The sequence below is a fragment of the Danio rerio genome, chromosome 8 (assembly GCF_049306965.1).
Source record: "Danio rerio strain Tuebingen ecotype United States chromosome 8, GRCz12tu, whole genome shotgun sequence".
Lineage (NCBI taxonomy): Eukaryota > Metazoa > Chordata > Actinopteri > Cypriniformes > Danionidae > Danio > Danio rerio.
Genome location: NC_133183.1, coordinates 25,211,044 through 25,232,442, shown reverse-complemented (window position 1 = coordinate 25,232,442; position 21,399 = coordinate 25,211,044). Strand labels below are relative to the sequence as shown.

At 36.5% G+C, this 21,399-nt stretch overlaps 1 protein-coding gene and 1 long non-coding RNA gene across 4 annotated transcripts in view; one reads left to right on the top strand and one right to left on the bottom strand.

The window, feature by feature from the left end:
* The first annotated feature begins 852 nt into the window (after window positions 1-852).
* nol4la (nucleolar protein 4-like a) overlaps window positions 853-21,399 on the top strand; it is an 87,589-nt gene continuing 67,042 nt past the window's right edge. The window contains exons 1-2 of one of the 3 annotated variants that reach the window (XM_068223143.2): window positions 853-1,081; window positions 5,841-5,983. In XM_068223143.2, coding sequence (XP_068079244.1) covers window positions 5,912-5,983 — 72 coding nt within the window. In that variant the 5' untranslated portion in view covers window positions 853-1,081; window positions 5,841-5,911. Of the gene's footprint in view, window positions 1,082-5,840; window positions 5,984-10,619; window positions 11,205-21,399 lie in introns of those variants that run through there. The other 2 variants (XM_073910355.1, XM_001922510.9) reach the window with 2 other exon arrangements.
* LOC141375629 (uncharacterized) lies at window positions 1,695-10,244 on the bottom strand. Its single transcript, XR_012384310.1, has 4 exons — window positions 9,970-10,244; window positions 8,670-8,993; window positions 3,629-3,695; window positions 1,695-3,518 (listed from the first exon to the last, which is right to left on the bottom strand). It is a non-coding gene; the product is annotated as an uncharacterized lncRNA (long non-coding RNA).

The window sequence follows — 21,399 nt, the reverse complement described above, 5'->3', positions numbered from 1 at the left end:
GTGTGTGTTTGCCCGCCTGTGTTCAGTCGTGTGTTTCTTCCCTCCCCCCCGATTCTTCCTCAGTCAGGACGACAAACAGACCGACCACCTCCCTGTACAAGCAATTTAACACCTGCTGAAGAATTCATGCCTGATCTGCATGGAAAGACAGAGGTGAAGAGACAAACCCTGCTGAAATAAACAACAGAAGCCATCATATAATTTGTAATGTTTTGTCATGGATATGTGGGAAATTGCATTGGTTTTAATGAAACTGTAATGGTGGTTTAAATATCCACTGGTAATTGTTTGGGCCTTCTATTGGTGGCATGTTGAAAACAAGAAATCCTAATAGAATAAGTCCCAAAACACATTAGATATCGTTAAAACTGGTTTTGATCGGCAGACTTTGATGGATTGTATTGTTCTAAAGATATGTGTAATCTATTAGTAGTTCTGTGATGGCTTCCATTGTTTGCTTTTGTTTTTCAGCAGCAAGGACTGAGGCAAGAAACTGGAAACAGCTATTCATAGTTGTTCCTGGAGAAATAAAACACAGAACAAAATGCCCAAACAAGTATAAAATGTAGCATGTTGGTGGTCCTCGATGACTTAAATTCAATATTTTACTGATTTTGAAGTCTTATGATGCTAATTAGTTTGAATCTCTTGTGGCGAAATGTTTAGAAGAGTGATTTTTTTCCCTCGATGCTCTGCATTCAGAATATATATTTTTTTATAAATGAAATAAGTGAGATAGTTCGGTCATTACTCTGGAAAAAATAAATGAAGTGAATTAACTGATTGGATTTATTTAGCATCTCCCAGACAAAAGCCTACAGCATTATAAGTGCAGTTTCGCGACTGAACTTTAGGTGGCAGCAGCGAATAGATCATCCGTCAACTTCACATTAGGCCTCAACTGAGAAACATTAATGTTTGTTGTCAGTTTTTAAACTTCATGGGATTCAGCTTTCCTTCTCAGCCTATGTTTTAATCTCTCAATTATTTTAGGTCTGATAAAATCGGTCAAATGTTTTGTCGAGAGAACTTGATAAAACAGCTTTGACGAACGGAGCGTTGGCCTCAAGTTATATTACAGGTAGGTATAGTTCACCTCAAAACGAAAATTCTATTGTCATATTGTTGCAAACCGCCTTTCTTCTGTAGAGCACATGTAATGGTATTTTGTTGAGGGTTTAATCTGTCCTTGTTCATAATGAAAGTAAACAGTGATCTTAGGCCCAGTTTTCAATTGACATTGAGATATGTTTTCTTCAATTTGATCACAAGTTTACGAATACATTTTGAAACATGAACAAAGAACAATGTCCTACCTTGTTAAATTGTCCTAACGTTACCTTCCATTCAAAAAGTAGGTTGCACATTTTGATGCAATATGCTAACTTACCTATCAGATTTTGCTACCAGTGTAAATTTTAATGTGGAATAGTGTGATATGAAGCCCTAACCTAAATAATCCCTATCTCCAACCTCAGAACCATTCAAATTAGGGATGTCGCGATACCATAAATTTACGATACTATACCAGCTGAAGTATCGTGACACCATTGGGATACTGTAATTCATAATTCAAATTTATGAAATATAGAAAATTGTCAGAAATACTATATTTATGTTATAAAATGTCTACTTGAATTTAATTCATAATTCCCTTATTATTGAAAAAGTATTTGCACATCTGCACTTCACCTATAATGCATTAGTTCTTTTTGTTTATTTTGTAGATAAATGACCAACAAAAAATACATTAAAAAAAGATACAAATTATACAGAAAGAAATTTGTTACAAAAATGTTCATTTTGTACAAAATGTGGCTATATGAAGAGGTCAAAAATTGTTTCAATGTTTGCTCTTTTGGGCTTTTTTTTGTTTTTCAGTCTTATCAGCTAAGAATCCAACATAATTCAAAATTTCACTTTGTGAGTCGTTCTTTTTAAGAGATTGTTGCAGTTGTTGTGGCTACTAAATCATATTGACAGAAACAGAAATGAACTGATTCAGATGTGCGTTCGAACTGAATCATCAGAAAACGTATAACAGGCTACCACGAAAGCCATGATTTCTACATACTTTTGCAACCTTAAAGTACTTCACAGACTATTCAAATAAAATGGTCTATTGTTGCACAAATGTGTGAGCATTTTAGTGACTTTTTCACGTGCAGCTTTATGTATTGTAGATTAATGACGATACTGCCATTTACAAAGTGCAGTGGCACAACCAGTATTTTAAAGCCAGAGTATCATGATAATACCATAGTACTGGTAAACCCTGCAAAGCTAATTTAAATACAGTGTTGGTGGCATAATTTGATGGGTAGGATAAAATGTCAGGATAAACACAATCTGTAAACACAAACCCATGGAATTCGGTGTAGTTTTGTGGGTGAAGGAAAAAAGCTCGGCTCCCTGTATTATTTTTAATTGCCTCATTTAGCTTTGGTATAAATTGTGGAAGGTTATTTCACAATAAGGGGCTATAAAAATGAAATAATATTTAAAAAGTGCTAAGAAATTGCAAAGAACAACATTCTAAAATGTTTTCAACAGTGAACAAAAGAGAAAACACCATATGAAACTGGACTTGACTTTTCCCTTGTCTGACTATGTTCTGGATGACCAAAATGCGTTTGAGCTGTCTGAAACTGCTTACTTGTTCACTCATTCGCTGTAACTAACCCATATTTAGTTTATGTACTTTTAGTGTGCTATATCAGGAAATAGGAAACAAAAATGGGTGAGCAAATTTAGATGGAGACTTAAATAGCATGAACCAGAGAGCTGTTTGTCTTGGATGGTATCATTATGAACACTGCACCTACTCATCTGTAAAGTTTTCATATGGAAAAGCAGTTTTCCCCTAACGTGGATGTCAAAGATATCAGTTTTTTTAACATTTTTCAAACTATATTTTTTTAGGGTAAATTTCCATTTTTGGGTGAACAGTCCCTTTAACGAAGATGAAAATGAGGCTGTGAGAGACTTACACCCACAGGAGGGTCATAGACCACATAAATTTCACAACTTTTGTAAACCTTTTGTCTAAAGTGTTTTTCAGAAAGGCATTCCATCAGCTAAACGTCTATTGAACACACCGTACACCCATCCCTCCCTCACAGGGTCATATTCCTTCCTTTCTTAGATTAAATATGTTGCTGCCCTGACTAAGGTCTCTTGACTTTCATTAGATGCACACAAAGCCAAGTCCTACTGGTTTGGAACAGCGGGATGACTAAATGATGACAGAAGTCTCCAAGGCTTTCCCTTAATTTATACACACAGTCATAGTGCATCCCACTAAACACCTCAGAACCGGGATGAGACTACATGTCCTGCTTGACACTAATCACCACAGTTAGAGAGCAAGGCTTGCTGGCGTACAACTGAGATGAGTCATGTGACCCTTTGAGGGACCTGGAAGGGGGAGAGATTGCTTCTCCCCGTCCTCCTTCCCTCCTCCGGTTCTAAATGACAGGGTTATGGAGACGATCGCTGAAGGTACATCATTGTCCCTCCTGCAAAGGGGGAAGGGAGAGTATTAAGGGAGGTTTAATTACGAAGCGATGGGCTTATTAAGAATGTGAAATGATAAACCCCCTCCTCACGCCAACACACACACACACACCCTTCTTCTATTCATCCCACCAGCTGATCCTGATGTAATTTGGGCCGCAGGGTGTTCCGGCACCAATCTAAAGGGGCAAAGGTCAATAAAGTCAAAGGGTCTTAAAATAGACACCGAAGAGAGATTTTGGTGTTGCACGAACACAGTCATCACCAGGAGTCGTGTGTTTTATGTGAATGTGCTCTTATTTTCTTGCTTATGTTTTAGTTATGTAAATATATACAGGCCCGTAGCCAGGGGGGGTCTGGGTGGTTTGAAAGACCCACCCCCCACTGAAAAAGGTCCAGAATTTTAGCCCATATTTTCTCATTTGTCAAATTTGACTGCTATGTCATCATACGTAGTGAAAATAACCGATTGAAGGTTTTAAGACACTGCAGAATATGATGTAAGTGAAGTCATCTTTTAAATGTTTTTAATTCAAATGTCCAAATTCTGATTGAGGAAAGTTGATTGCGTCGGCCAGCTTGTTAATTGTCTAACAAAATGACAACAGGATACATTTTCTTTTCTAATAATTTTTTTTCCCATGATTAAATAGAAAATGAGGTGAATAACTGCAAAAAAAAGTCCACCACCCCTATTTACGAGAAGAAAAAAAATCAGCTTTTTCACCAGGCTCGCTACGGACCTGATATACACTCAGATATACTCTGGGCAAGTGCAGAAGGTTGCTGTGGAGAGGATTAGACAAAATGGTGCAGTATGTAAGTTTAACACCCAGTGGTTGAACTAGATATTGCTTTCCTGAATCAAAACAAATGCAAGCACAGGTTGCCAGATTGAGGACCAACAGGAGCGAGTGACTATCAAGCCTAACTCATACCTGTCAACACTCTGGTTTGTGCAGAGAGTCTCCTGTATTGCAGACCCGTCTCCCGCCACCCCCCTGTTTTGTTATTACTTCCAGAAAACTCCATATTTTCAATCCCCCTCTACAGTACCTGGTTCTCAACAGTGTTATTCAGGCACCTCATCCGCGAAACTAAAACGGGGATGAACCACTGACCTTCAACCGCAGCAGACAAGCTGACTTTACCACAACAATTGAAAACGTTTTATTTATTTATTTATTTATTATTATTATTATTTTTAAATTAAGGATAAAGTTCTTGTAACATAGTTTGTTTAGTATTGTTTGACTGAGAGATGAAACATGACTTTGGGTTCACAAGATGGTAAACTTTTTATTAAGAAATTATTATTTTTTGAAATGAACAATTGTCTTTCATCTGATTGAAAACCACAAATCCTAAAAAATAAAATGCATTTTGAAATCAGCTATTCAGAATCATGTTTATGTAGCAAATTCATTTATTTTTTACTGGTTGACTTACAAGGGCCATAAATCTCAATGATTTTGTGGATGTATTTTGCAACAATATAATTTTGCATACATCAGTAAAAGAAGCTGCATTAATAATATTGTGGCTCAAAATGAATATGGATAAATTGTTCAGTTTGTTCAATTGTCTGTGTTTTTAAATTAAATATTGATTTCTATTAGGTTTGCATTTGAACTTGGTGAATTATTTCAAAGATTAAATTGTAATATTTTATGAGTAATTAATTAAATGAATTAAAACCACAGTATTTCATTTACCAGAACCAAAAATATAACATTATAATGAATTAATTATTTTTTTGTGTGCCACCCCAAGTTCGGTGTGGCCTAAAATTGCCACCCCAATGAAAATTTTCCAGGGGCGCCACTGCATGTGGAACTCTGACTCTACTTCTCATGTTGAATTCTGCTACTCGAATTTTGCTCATGGACGCATGTTTTGAAAGCCTCTCTGACTAAATGAATGAAATATGCTGTTTTCCACCAAAGCAACCTGGGCTGCTGAAATATAATTGGCAGTGTGGAGGTTAAAAGAACCAAAACCAAGACAGCGTTTCAGCACTTTTTCAAAGCAGAAAAGGTGTCTTTAGCATTATTTTTCTGATAAACAAGTATGTTTACAGCGTGTTTGTTAAATATCTGCAAACATACTATGGAATTTTTATACTTTAGAAGAGTCAAAAAGTTACAGCACCTTTAAGCAATGAACAGCAAGAAAGAGACCAATATAAAGAGACACCAATATAAAGTCAAAAGGTCTTAAAAATGACAGAATAGAGATTTTGCATTGTATGCCTATACTGCCATCACCATGAGTCACATATTTCCTGCTAAGATCTTGTTATATTTGTAAACATATATTTACAGGACCCGTGCAGAAGGATGTTGTGCAGAGGTTTAAAGAAAATTTAAGTGAGTCTTCCTTGACTACGTAAAAGATGGGCAGAAAAAGAGGAAAATGTTTTGAGAGAGAAATGAGTGGAAGAGAGGGAGAGATTAAAAGAAAAAGGGTGAGTGTTTTTTTTTTTCTTCCTAAGCTAAGTTCTAAGCTAATGCGCAGCTTTAGTTACACCCACCCTGAGCCGGCAAATATAAGCAGAACTGCACATACACACACACACACATATCCATACAAAACGGCAGCCTCCTCTGCACTGGCACCGTAATCCCTTCTCTCCCATTCACTTCTGCACACACACGCTCTCAATGGGAGTGAGATACACCCTTTGTTGCTGTAACAGAAACCTGGCATGCTGAAGCCAAAGGCTGGTGGTGCGCACTGTCTGTGTGGCCAAAACGGAGAGAGAAACACAGAAAGGGAATGACATGGGAACATAAACTCATAGAAGCACATGCAAAAGGACAAAATAAGAGTGTTCGTTTCAGTGCCAGTACATTTAATCATAGCCAGAAGGCATGATGTAGAAATGTTAGGGTAAGCTCTGCTTTTAACCTCTCTGCCTGTCAGCGATTAGTCATGTGAGCTGATCTGCTAACTCAGAAAGGATGCTCAGGCCCAAAACAGACCAATCGCGAGTCAGACCTGGAATTCGCATGTCTCTGTCCAGAGTTTGGTCAAAATGATGAAACTAAGAGAAATGTCCTCTGTTGAAAATTCACACCTGAACAGCACACTGCAGCAGGAGTTTTCATGGTTGGAGATATGCTCCATTTTGGATTATTGCAAAATAAATGCTAAATCATTTCCAAATGCTCAAAATGTTTTTCAAATTACACACTTTAAAATAAGTGCTGCCTTAAAGAGATATTTCACCCCACATGATTAAATCTATCATCATTGACTCACCTCTTACTTGCTCTTATGACTTTTATGAGTTCACAAAGGGAGATATTTAGAAATAAGCTGTAAACCTGTAACCACTGACTTCCATGATATTTGTTTTTCCTACTATGGAGGTCAATGGTTTAAAGTTTTCCACTTTCTTCAAAATATCTTCCTTTGTGTTCAACAGAATAAAGAAACTCTTACAGATTTGGAACCATTGAGGGTGAGTAAATTGAAATTGATGAACTATTTTAAATGTTTAGCTTGAATCAAACTTTTACAGGTAATTTCAACTTTCTTTACAGCAAACTTAAATTTCGAGATTTAAAACATCAAGTTGAGATTTGTGTCTTTTAAAAATTAATTTATTAATCATATTTTCACATTGTGTTTTAATTGTCTTCCATAATGTCAATTCATTTAAAAATTATATATTTGGCTCCGCTTTAAAACCCTTTCTCAAAGTTTGCAATAACTCCGAATAGACACCAGTAAGTCCACATGGTTCCCATGAAACAACTATATGTATTTAGTTTTATTTATATTTATTTTATTAACAAGTGGATGTTAAAAAAGGCAGGTGTTTGATACCAAAACGCCCATAAAATCTTTTGGTTGTCCCTCATTTATGCTATTTTTCCTGTAATACTGGTTATAGCACCTATATATTTACAGTGCTCAACATAATTAAGTACTCCCCATTTTGAAAATTAATATTTTATCTATTTCTCAGTAAATATAGGCGATGTATTTTGGTGCATTTAAACAAAACAGATTTATAGAATAGATATATTTATTAAAATGATATTTTAGCCCCCAAACATATTTAGAAATTGAACGATAATACTATTAAATTTAAGCTAAATATGGCAAAAAAATTACAACCTACAAAATTAAACTAAATTTTTCAATTGTTTTGCTTCTCTTGATTTTTCCTCTTTTTAAAAATTGTGTTTAATATTTTCCAATAACGTATAAATTTGGGTGTACTAGTTTTTGGACCATTATCGTAAGTTATTTTGTTAGATAAGCTCCAGATTTGGCTTCAGTACTGACTAATCTATGTATATGCACAAATATAATATTGTATAGCTTCCTATTAAAAATATGAATTAAAAAGATACATTTGTGAGGGGTGTACTTATATATGCTGAGCACTCTATATCTCATCAGCAACAAAAACACTTTTATAATTCTGCTTTATATTCATGAAAAATACCTCTTCTATTATATACTAATGATCGTAACACATGCAATCACATAAAGTACTGTGAAAATGTAGCTTGCTGAGGTTATTTTTAGCCAGCAAATGCCTAATTTCAGAGGCCATTATCTTACTAAATCACTTTAACGTTGCTATCTTCTTCATAATTGGTGTGATATAGTTACTAATTAGTTAACTTGAAATTATATCTCTTTTATGTCACTTAAAGGTGTTTGAAAGATCAAGTAATTAGCTTAATATGTGCCCACACGTTTCTATATTCCCACATTGTTTATCCTTTTGCAGAGGTTCATGCGTTACTGTTGTAAATGAAAACTGATTTTCTCTAACAGCTCTGTACAATTTCTTTGTGCTAACAAACCACTTAAAGGGTCAAAAAAGGAATCTATTTCTTTTGAGAAAAGTAAAATAACGAGTTTATTTTTAGGTGACTAAATAAAAAACAACATTCATTTAAACACATTTACCTCAAACGGCAATTTCATCTAAATAAAGCTGTGCTTTGAGATGTTAATTGGTCTGTTAATATCTTTTCCAACTAAAGGGGTGCACATCTGGGACAGATATGCAGGGTTCAGCTAATCAAAGAGGATTTACTGCTGTCAGTCAAACATTTTATTGGAACCGACCAGTCAATACTAGCTGCCGGGCAAAACGAACATGGTATTTAAACAAGGTGGAATACCTCTTTAAGAATCGGAGAACATCAAAGGGGACACATTCCGCTCAGCTTCATCCTTTGAATCCCAGACCTTTTGACAGAATTCCGGAGCTCATGGCAGATTCCGGATTGCTGAAGTGATTCTAGACCTTTTAGAACTCTGAGCAGGTTCTAGGACTGAGAGAAGATTCTAGAGCGAGGCATTGCAGTCTGGATGGGGCAGATACAGGCGGCCTGTTCTGCTTCTTCAGCTGCTGGAGCTGAGCTGCTGTCATAGCAACAGCAGCCGACATCACCAGCAGTCCCAGCATGGTCCTCGACACAGCCCCGGAGCACTCACACTGCTGCCTGCACAGAGAACATACCAGCACTCACACAAACAAGCTGCAACTAATATGTACACATACATGACCAGACTGACACAGAGTTTGTTTGGAAAAAACAGGCCAATTACACACAACCTCACATCAGAGGGCACTTGAACACACTTGACCACACAAGCAGTCAGAAACAACAACATAACACAATCCCACACCTTGCCAAGAATGATGGTGGAAAGTACATGGATATATACATAGACATAGAAATGTGTGTGTGTATATAATTGTTTGTTTTCCTGAAAAACATTGGAAATTATAACAAATATCTGTCCATAGTATTCCCTATTTATTAGTGCTTGAGCTGATCACAGTTTTACTTCAACAAAAATATCTAGAAATTAATTTTCAACTAAAGTTAATTTATTAAACACAATGAGTTTAGCATGTTTAATATATACAGTATTTCATGGTGTTGTCAGAGATTTAGCCCAAATATTTGTAGCCTATGAGTTTTACTAAAACAAATCTTGTATTGTTGTAAAATTGTTAGACTTTAAAGTCAAATTGAACATAAAATGTGTGCTTTTGTTTTGTGACTATATGAGTTTTGTTTTGAAATGTTAGTTACGTAGTCTATTGTTTGAAAGACTCAGAGAATCAGGATTTGGGGGCTACTTTAATATTATCATCTATCCACTCCTTTGTGAATGGTTTGATGTAGCTTATATTAGTTTTGTTTGAAGATTTTGTGTATTATTGCAAAATTGTCGAACTGAGAAAACTGAGTAGTTACCCTTTATATTTACAAAATGGCATCCTTGTTTTGTCAGTAATTTTATAATGGACGAAAACATTTAAGTCGTGGTGATATATCTGCGGGTAATTATTATTATTTTTAACAATGATGGAAGGTTTTAAAAACATTGAAGTTATCAAGTGGGTCATTTTCTTTCGTCTGAATCGGAAAATGTCTTTTTGTTGCGACACCAGATGTAGCCTCTTACCCGCTTTGTAACCGCTGCGTCCACGCGCTGCACAGTCTACTTCCTGAAAAAAGAGACTGAGAAAAAAAAAACAAAGCTACTACTTCGTTTCAGCTGCCTTTTATTTCTATCCAAACCACGGCAAACCTTTATGTCATAAAAACTACCAGTACATATTACATGTTGACGATTATAAACGAGAAATGTCAAATTGGGACGGTCTGTAGCGTGGCGGCAGCAGTGCACGCGCAGGTCCGATTCAAACAGGTGGAAAGAGTGGGACAGTCCTAGCGCGTGACGGAGCTTCAGAAGGGAGGCTGTTTCAACCGGCTGAGCGTTTTTTGTTTTGTTTTTGTTTGATACCTCAGTATTAAAATAATTCGAGTCGTTTTCGCTAAACACTCTTGCGTCCGTGTGACATCAACAGGCTTGTGCCACATCCCGTGATAGAACGCGCAGTCTCGCGCCGGTCGTTTGAAAAAGTGGGCCGTTAAAGTCTGTTACGCTGGGCTCTTTTTATCCGGTTTGTGGGTCTTTTTACATTTACGGTATCGACCCTTGGGGTTTTTCCCACTTGCGCTGGTCCTCGAGCCGTTTACGCACAGGTGGGAGATACCCGCTTGGTAGGACGGCCCCCTCTCTCAGTTCCTCAGCGGATGATGTGTGCAAGTGACATTTGCCGTTGCGGTTTGGGACAGTAGGCGAGGCGTCTCTGCAAACAGGTGTGCGGCTGCCCGAACCAGGCACACATAATACGACTTTTTTCGCCTTGTTGAAAAGAGGTGGACCTCCAGCACCGGTGTCAACGCGATCATCCTCGTAGCGGGACAGGGAGAGGAGGGGGAGTCTACTATCATTTTCAGGCTTTGTAGTTGCATTTGATCGTTCCGCGTAGGGCTCACAAAGAGGAAGGAATGGCAACTAAGAAACCATGCGCAGATTTAACGAAAAGGAGCCGAAGTCCCGTCGTGCTGGAAGCGGAGATGTTCAGCGAATTTCAGGACTGGTGCCTCCGGACTTACGGAGACTCGGGTAAAACAAAGACCGTCACGCGCCGAAAATATAACAAAATCATGCAGACCCTGCTGCAGAACGAGGAGTCGGACGGTGTCTATGTCGACAACAGCCACATCAACGCCAAATTCAAATTCTGGGTGAAGTCCAAAGGCTTTCAGGTCGGCAGCAACATCTTGGGCGAGCACAACAAGAAAGAGTCATCGGGGAAGCCCGTCCTGTACGTCCCTGTCAAGTCTACGGTAAAGTGCTTTTTCCACTTGACTGTATGTGAGTGAATTGTGTTTGTGTGTCTGTGATTGTGAGACTTGAACTCTCTGTGTGCTTCTGTAGCCCGCTGTCAATATGCTTCGGGACAGCGCTCGTTCGATTCCACCTACGCGCAACCCACATTGCTGTGCGCAACTTTTCAATCTTACACCTCGGGTTGACCGAGCATATTCATCCCTCACCCCAACCGGGCAGAACAGTCTTACTCCGAGAGCTGGCTGCCATAGCAACGCCGGTCCCTCTTAGCAGTAACGGCGGTGTAGTAATGGTATCTGACGAATTGGCATGACGTTGTCCTGCTGACGGGATCGGGATGTCACAGAAAATCACAGCGTGGCCCGTTTCTTTCCATCCGAGCAAATCGTGAGAACGTTAGTCGGGGCAGTGTGATTTTATTCACTTTGCTTTAACGTTATGTGTCACTGGACGGTTGGAGGCGGGCAGGCGCCCAGGCGCGCGCGTATGGTGAGCTCTCCAATTTTTGGGGACGCCTGGGCGCGGAGAGTTTTCCTATGGGGTTAATGCTACGGTGAACCTTAAAAACATGATGTAAATGAATGAGTATGACTGTCTGTGGGACTTCAGCTGCGCTCTTGGGCCACTTGAGGGTCTCGCGCAACATCCTCCTCTTGTGGGCATCTCATGACACTCGCGCGCACGCCGATCAATGTTCATCCAGAGCAGTATTAAACAACAATCGGCGTACTTTAAACAGGTGCACTCCGAAATGGGCAACTGTTTCACGATCGTGCTCTGTACACTGTAGAAGAAAAGCACTTGCATTGTTCTGTACCGGATGAGGGCGGAGCGGACGGTTGGCACCCGTTGCTCCGGTAACCTACCTGTTCTGCTCTACAATGCTCGCGTTTTTTTCACACATCCCAGGACTATGACAGAATCCATCATTAGAAAGACAGCCGGGGTTCATTTAAAACCAGCCCTAGGGCCTAGAAATGGACAAAACATGTATTCTGAATATGTTGCTTTGGATGAATAAAATACATTTGGTCACAAAGCTAATTTAAGCATCCGGTTTGGCCAATAATAGTTTTAATAACACTTTATTGGACTGCAATCATTGTGACGATGATTGCACGAGGGATTGATGTTTTTATGATAAGAGATTATAAAAAATGACCACATTTACTACAGCCTACAAAAGGATGTGATTTACATCCCAGACTGTTTTCTTGAACACTAGGAGGTCCTCGACTACCACTGGTGCACGCTCAGAGTGTCATGAACAGACACCATTTTGAGAATTGCCCTCAAGGGGTCCCACCAACAGACCTTTGTCTGCCATCCAGTAGGGACTGGATCCCCAGAGACTGGCACACCTCAGCCTGAGAAAAATAAGCATTCAAATTAGTGACAGAACTATTTTGTAATGAGCACTTTCATTCTTGTTTCAGTATTCACATAAAGTCCCAGTTGTTTCAGAACACAAGTAATCATGTCAACAGGAGCCACCAAGTCTTTTGATCACTTTCTACAAAATAAACATTCTTCTTCTTTCGTTCTTTTTAAATAACCAAAGCATTAGTGTCAATTAATCCTCGTTAGCAGATAATTGCTATATGCAAGCATTTGACAGCTCCTAACAGGCAGCTCGCAGCGTGCTTTTAATTTATAAGACTGTGTTAAGAAGAAATGAGGCAGAACTCTGAACATAGTAATGTCTCCCGCCACCGTTAACCCTTCACACAGACGTGTGGGTTTAACTACCCAAAGGACGTCCAGTGAGCCTGTGGCAATTACAGATCCTCTACCCATGAATTGCCTCTGTAATGGAATGAATGTGCAAAGTCAGATGTAAAAGTGAAGTTCATGATTACACATCTGAATTACTTGTTGAGATATACGGCCCTCCCCCCAACATACACGCACGTCTCTCCACCCACCACTTTTTCTCTCTTTCTCTGAGGACATGTGGCTGATCTGAGGTCTGTATACACTGGCATTCACTATCATTATTTAACAGCTCCCTAATGCCGTGTTTGTTTTACCCTTCATCAGTCATTCTGTCCCTCTGTGGAGCCTCTGTGCATCCTAATACAGCCTCTCTTCACTGCATGACACATATACTATATCTCACAAATGATCTGTCAGTCACACAGATGACCAGTTCTGTCATATGGAAGAGGTTATCTGATCTATGCCCACATATATATATATATATATATATATATATATATATATATATATATATATATATATATATACACACACACACACACACACACACACACAATTGAAGTCAGAATTATTAAACTCCCTGAATTATTCGCCCTCGTTTATTTTTTACCCCAATTTCTTTTTAACAGAGAGAATATTTTTTTCAGCACATTTCTAAACAAAATACCTTTAATAACTCATTTCTAATAACTGATTTATTTTATATTTGCCATGATGACAGTAATTAATATTTGACTAGATATTTTTTGCAATACACTTCTATACAGCTTAAAGTGTCATTTAAAGTGACATTTATTACATTACATTTAAAGGCTTAACTAGGTTAATTAGGTTAACTAGGCAGGTTAGGGTAATTAGGCAAGTTAGTGTATATTGATGGTTTGGTCTGTAGACTATCGAAATAATATATAGCTTAAAGCGGCTAATTATTTTGACGTTAAAATGTTTTTAAAAAATTAAAAGCTGCTTTTATTCTAGACTAAATAAAACCAGAAGAAAAAGTATTATCAGACACTTTGTGAAAATTTCGTTGCTATGTTAAACATCATTTGGGAAATATTTAAAAAATAAAACTAATTTTCACGTATACATTGTGTGTGTATATATATATATATATATATATATATATATATATATATATATATATATATATATATATATATACACACACAATGTATACGTGTGTGTATTTCTATTCATATTAATTATCATTTAAAAATATTAAAGCACACAAATTATTTAAATCATAAACATTTTGCATTTAATATACTTAATATGTTTATAAAATCGCTTCTATAAGTATAATATAACAAAGACACCACAATGGGACATCATGGGTTTGGCTGAAATGATGATGAAAATTTATGCCTAAAAACATATTCCTGCCCATCATATTGTTGGTTGAGGGCAACACAGTTGGAAATTTTTGTTTAAATATAATTATTATTTATTTATTAAATTTATTATTTATTTCATCTTAATTTATTTTATTTTATTCAGTATTTTCAATATTTAATATTTTGGCTGGAATAAAAGTTTTATAATTTTTAAAAAACATTTTAAGCTCAATATTATTAGCCCCCTTAAGCAATATATATTTTTCAATTGGGAGACCTAACTTGCCTAGTTAACCTAATAAACCTACTTAAACCTTTAAATTGGACATTAAGCTGAAACTTGCATCTTGAAAATATCTAGTAAAATGTACTGTCATCATGGCAAAGATAAATCAGTTATTAGAAATTACTTAAGATTATTATGTTTAGAAATTATAAAAATAATCTTAACTCCATTTAAACAGAACTTGGGGGAAAATATTAAAGACTTAAAATTTAACAGGAAGGCTAACAGTTCTGACTTATAGTCTATATCATATTCACTCATTCAATATCTTTATGGCTTAGTCCCTTTATTAATCAGAGGTCGCCACAGCGGAATGAACCATTATCTTATCCAGCATATGTTTTATGCAGCTAATGCCCTTCCAGCTGCAACCCATCACTGGGAACGTATGCGTCGTATTAAAAAGAATTGTTTGAGTAAATCTGTTAACATGCACCTAACTATAGGCTCAAAGTTGTCAGTCTTCAAAATATGAATCATGGAAACTTTCTCATATAGGCTAATAAACTGAAGTACTTTCTCTTATGCCCACCCAGTCGTGCTGTTGACCAGACAGCATGCCACAAAGTGGCCAAGAACAAGGAAGCGCAACCATCCACACTCTTATGCACTAAGCAAGCGAGATGTTCACATCAGCATTATTATCTCATTAAAGACTGAAACAGTAGGGGATCCTTCCCAACCTGCTCTATGTACGCAAATTAGACAACAAACAAAGAAAGAAGAACAAACAAAACAGAGCCGAATAATAAGAGGAACAGAGGCAACCGGGGACCTTTTTACAGTAATAGGATACAGACAAAGTGTGGCACAATATCTCTGTGCTTCCCTTTAGTACCATACATGTAGCTAATTGTTTGTATCGTGTACAACTTTGCTTGTTAAAACACAACAGATCTGGTGCGTTCATTAAATAGGATTTGGTTTGCTTTTTTAAAACGTTAATTTCTGTGTCTACCTTTATTTCCTGCTTCTATTTTTGTGTCAAGAGACAGATAGTGAATGCTGTCGCTTATCAGTCACTCTCTCTTTATCATCAGCAATAAACACGAAAAATGACTTCACCCAGACTGCTCTCTGCCAGCTCCCATCTGAACATTCTCCTCTCCGTTTTCCTCTTTTAACCCCCCCCAAATGTGAGCAGTGTCTTCCCTTTCACCTCCCCCTGGGCTGCATGGAGCCGTGCTGTGGCTTGAAGCCCTAGTGCAGTGTAGGATGCAGAAGAGTGGCAGAGGACCTGTCTGATGCAGCTACTCCATGCGTGTGCCAACTTTAGGAAGGAGGGGGACCTGAGCAAGGGTTTGTTTTTGTCCTGTGCTGTTAAAGAGAAAATCCCTCTTGGATTTTGTGATTCTGCAGTCTCAGAATTTAATGCGAAATCATGTCACAATAGTTCTAGGTTGTTGTAGATTTTGGGCTGCCTTAGATGCATCTTGTGACTATAGCCCAATCCCAATTCTCTTTTTTTTATCCCTACCCCTTCTCCTTGGTCATTGAAACAGAGTGTGAAGGGGAAGAGCTTCAGATCTTACCCCTAAAAAATGGGACTCCACTACCACACCTGCACACATCATCACATGTCATCGTGAGCTCTTGCTTCATATGAGATTGATGACAGTAATAAGCTTATAACTGTACTGTGTATTTACACCATGGCCATAATCATCTATACAAACATGAAACATGAAAAAACATTCAAATTATACCAGATAATGGATAAAGGTAATTCCCAGCCACTAGACTTTTCTGACAGGGTATTAAAGAAAAAAAATGGTCAGATGTGAAAGTATGTTATGGGACTTCTATACAAGAGTTATAATTATAGATTATAGATAGCGAAATGTAGTTTTTTTTAATCGTTTTTTTTTTTTTTTTGTAATGCATAACGCTAAAACATGAACGCCGTTATTATTGTAAAAAGATATATGCTTATTTCTAATAAACACAAAAAAACAAATTTTTGCATCTCCTGACTTCCATTTGCAGCCATTTTGTCGTTGTAGATGGTGTACCCCTTGGTTTTGAGTGTGTTTTTTTTAGCCCTACTGCTTCAAACTAATAAAAATTGGGACACACCCACCCCTTCAGGTGAACACGCAAAACGAGAGGTAGGGTTAAGGGAAAGGGCTAAGGTTTAGAAGGCAGATTGGGCCTTTATCAAAACACAAAGCTGAGTCGAAGTAAACAAAGTGTGCGTTGAACCGATCACTAAATTTTTTATCTAGACCAGTGGTTCTCAAACTGTGGTACGTGTACCACTACTGGTACGCAGGCTTCCTTCTAGTGGTACGCAGAGGAATGAAATATGTCATGTACATGCTACACACATTTCAAAATTTATCAAAAATGATGTATATAATATGCTATATATGACATATAGCCTATATTTCTGAGGTAATTGCCACGTTTTTTTTTTAACTGTGCAGAGTTGTAGCTGCTTTACTGGGCCTACTACGCTACTGTATTTCAATACTGCTTATTTTGGTGGTACTTGGAGAGACAATTTTTTTCTGAGGTGGTACTTGATGAAAAACGTTTGCAAACCACTGATCTAGACGATTCATCTATTGCTTCCTGTTAGTGTATCACTACAAACATAAAACATTTCTATTTGGACTAACATGCAAGAAAAAAATATATTACTTAATACATCATGTTTAATAGCTCATTTGATTTTGGAAAAAAATCACAATCTCAGTTTTCTTTACCAACTCAAACTGGGCACAAATAGCAATTTGGTGTACTTTGTTATTCATGTGGCCACAGATGTAATCAATAATATTTTGAGCAATCCTGGAGCAGACTACTGTATAATTCACATAAATAATTATTTGTTTCTCTAAATCTCTCAGCAACCCGTCTCTGGTAACATTCTATTGAAATGCTTTGTTTTATAATCAAAGCTGTACTTTTAATTGTGGGCAAAACAATGCAATATCCTACCATGATTTTTTTCCAACACATTTTGTAACATAATAGTTTTGATAACTAATTTCTAATAACTGATTTCTTTTATCTTTGCCATGATGGCAGCACATAATATTTACTAGATATTTCTAGTATTCAGCTTGAAGTGCAATTTTAAGGCTTAACTAGGATAGTTAGGTTAATTAGACAGGTTAGGGTAATTAGGCAAGTCATTGTCTAATGATGGTTTGTTCAGCAGACAATCGAAAACATTTATATAGCTTAAGGGGGCTAATAATATTTACCTTTAATAATATTTATTTTCAGCTGGTGTGCGGTCTGGCGCAAAATGGCTGCCGTCGCGTCATCCAGGTGGATGCTGCACACTGGTGGTGGATGAGGAGATCCCCCCCATTGTGTGTAAAGCGCTTTGAGTGCCCAGAAAAGCACTATATAAATGTAAGGAATTATTATTATTATTATTACCTTAAAATAGTTTCAAAGATTGAAAACTGCTTTCATTCTTGCCGAAATAAAACAAATGAGACTTTGTCCTGAAGAAAAAATATTATAGGAAATACTGTGAAAATTTCCTTGCTATGTTAAACATATTTTTTGCAAATAATAGAAAAGAAAAGAAGTTTACAGTTAGGCTAATAATTTTGACCTTAACTGTAGATCATATTTAATTAAATATAACTTAGAATAATTTTTCTAATGCTAATGATTAGGAAATATTTGATCTTTTGGCGACCGTTGTTTATCAATAGTGATACAATGACCTTTATATGGTGTTGCTTTGTTTCTCTTAGTGTTTTCCATATAAATCAGAGCCTAATGTTTGTTGAAGTAAAAAAATAATACAGATTTTACAATATTATGGGCTGTATATATTATCTCAGCAAAGCAACATACATATACAATAAATACTGCAAAAATGACTGCAATTTCTGAAAAAGCTGCAGCAAAAGCAGTAATTTTAGGCTGAATCAGAAAAAAAAGTCTTGTGAAATCCTGTAGAGACTGAAGAGAGTTGTACTTTCACGAAAGAGAAAGAAATAGATCTGCTAATAGTATCTAAGTCGAACATCCCGTTCTATTCTGTCAGCGCTGACTGGGCTCACAGCACACATATCATTCATAAAGCTATTAAATATGTATCTGTTGTGTCACAGGCCCAGTGTAGACTTTGTTTCATGAGAGTGGTGCTCAATTCAGCTGCAGGGCATCACAGGCCCGCTCTGCTCTCTGTCTGTCAAAGTCTTTCTCTGTATCACTTTAATATTCTCTCTCTCCCTCTCTCTTGATCTCTTTCTGCTCTTTCTCTTTGTTGGTGTCTTTCTAGTGAAGGGGAGTAGCTTCATTTATCACCTGTTATGTCCTGTGGCAAAGACTGGGAGAAAAAACACACTCGTATACAATCAGACACGCAACGTCATATGGAACTGTGACCACAAGTTCACAGGTGCTCAGAGTTAGTTTTTTGAGCCAGTTTAGCTTTTTGGCCATATCGGGTCAATCATGAAGGTTTTTATTGCCCTGCAAAGCACTTTTGTAAAAAAAAAAAAAAAAAAAAAGAAAGAACATTATTTAAATATGTTGTATATAAACTATATGCATGCACTTGTTCAGTTGTTTAAAAATGTAAAAAAAGTTAAAATGATTAAGAAACTGTGATTAATATGTAATTACTGACATAAAAAAATTATCTGATTTTGACTTTAATGTATTGTGTACCTTTTGTGATGCTGCTTTGGAAGGATAATTATTGTGAAAAGCGCAATACAAGTAACCTTAAACTGAATTGAATTGATAATAATGGCAATTCAGCATGTTAGAATAACTACTGAAGAGACTTCTGAAAGTTGAGCATAGGCAACAATTATTAGGCCTATATTTTAAAGAGAAAATGCTTTAAATTGAAAAAATATTTGGCAAAATATTTTATTATAATATTTTTTATAATATAATTTTATAAATATCGCTGTTTTTTTGTAGTTTTTGAGGAAATCATTATATCTTTGGTTTCCATAAGTATAATTCCATAAAACTTGTTGAAAAACATTTAATAATAATAAAAATACATTTTATTTAAAGTGCCTTTTAAAAGACCCAAGGCCACTGTAAAACATATATGCACAATTAAAAAGAAATTAAATAAATAAACTGGCAGTTTAAAAATTGAGAATAAAATACAGGGACAGTATGTTATTTTGAACAGATGAGTTTTAAGTCTGGATTTGAACAGAGGGAGAGAGTCAATGTTGCATGGATGGACCCCAAAAAGACCCCAAATAGTCGAAGGCTATACTTTTTATGTGTCATTTATTATGTTATAATATGTACAGTTGAAGTCAGATTTATTAGCCACAGTATGTCTGATAATATTTTTTCTTCTGGAGAAAGTCTTTGTTTTATTTCAGCTGGAATAAAGCAGTTGTTAATATATATATATATATATATATATATATATATATATATATATATATATATATATATATATATATATATATATATATATAAAAAAACATTATTTGCCCCTTTAAGCCCTATTTTATTTATTTTATTAGGTTTCTACAGAATAAACCATCATTATACAATAACTTGCCTAATTACCTTAACCTGCTTAGTTAACCTAATTAACCCAGTTAAGCCTTTAAATGTCACTTCAAGCTGTATAGAAGTGTCTTGAAAAATATCTAGTAAATATTATTTACTGTCATCATGGCAAAGATAAAATAAATTATTAAAACTATAATGTTTACAAATGTGTTGAAAACTAGCTAGTCATTTATTTTTCAACAGATAAGAGAATAAACACATACGATTTGAGATTAGTAGCTGTAAATATGCTGCCTTAACCATTTTTGATAGAGCCACATCTAATCTAATGAGTAAACTCAATAATGATCAATCAGTCGTTCAGAAATTCTCGCACAGTAGACTGTTTTTATTGAAAACCACCTTTAAATCACATCTCACAGTCTACTGCATTTGCACCAAATAAGCCTCAACGCTGCTCTACCAACACTCGCACACTTGTTTCCCCCCTTCATCTATGTCCCTGTTGATATTCAGAAACTGATGAAGAGTCCAGCGAGAGGGAGACTTTTTAAAGATTTCCCTTATTAAGGGGGCAAAGGAGAAGAAAGGATGCTGCAAGATTTTAAGTGAGGGAAATGATTGCTTTCTGTTGCTATGCCAACGGAAACAGAAATATCCTCATAGCCGTGTATGTGTGTGTGGCAGAGTGAAGGTTTAGTCAGTGTTCTGCAGTATAGGCCTACAGCGAGAGCATATTCTGAGTGTGAGCGGGGGGAAATCTCCTGGTCAAGCATACGAGACTCACTCCTGCCATTATATGTACTAAGGGATGATAGAGGTGCTAGAGAAGCACACAGGTGTTTCAGAAAATCGAAGGCTTCTTACATCATTCCTGTAACCCAATGTGACTCATTTCCCTGTCAGATGAATGATTTTTTTTTGGACTAGTAAAAAATTAAATTAATAAATTGTGAATGTTTTTGCAATGAGAGAAATGCTGAGTAATGCAGTAGCCAAGTGATCATTTATGCAAAATATAAATTTTAAAAAATGTAGAAGAACTGTTTACACTTCTTCCCTTAAGGCTGATTTATACTTCTGCATCAAGTGCATGCGTATGGTCCAGCGCAACATTTTTGTGGTCGCATAAGGCCGGTTTATAATTCTGTATCAAGCGATCACAAGCCAACAGCTTGGTGATGCTTTCTGAGCCTTATACCATAATTTTTTTGTTATGCACGGTAATACCAGATACCGATGTAAAATAGGGAGGATGTTTAATGGTATCAAAATTTGGATACAGCCCAAGCCTAATATGCACTAAAACATTTAGGCATACGAACATTTTTTTTTCCTCAGACCATATCCAACTTGAACAACTAGCACATCAGTTGCTCC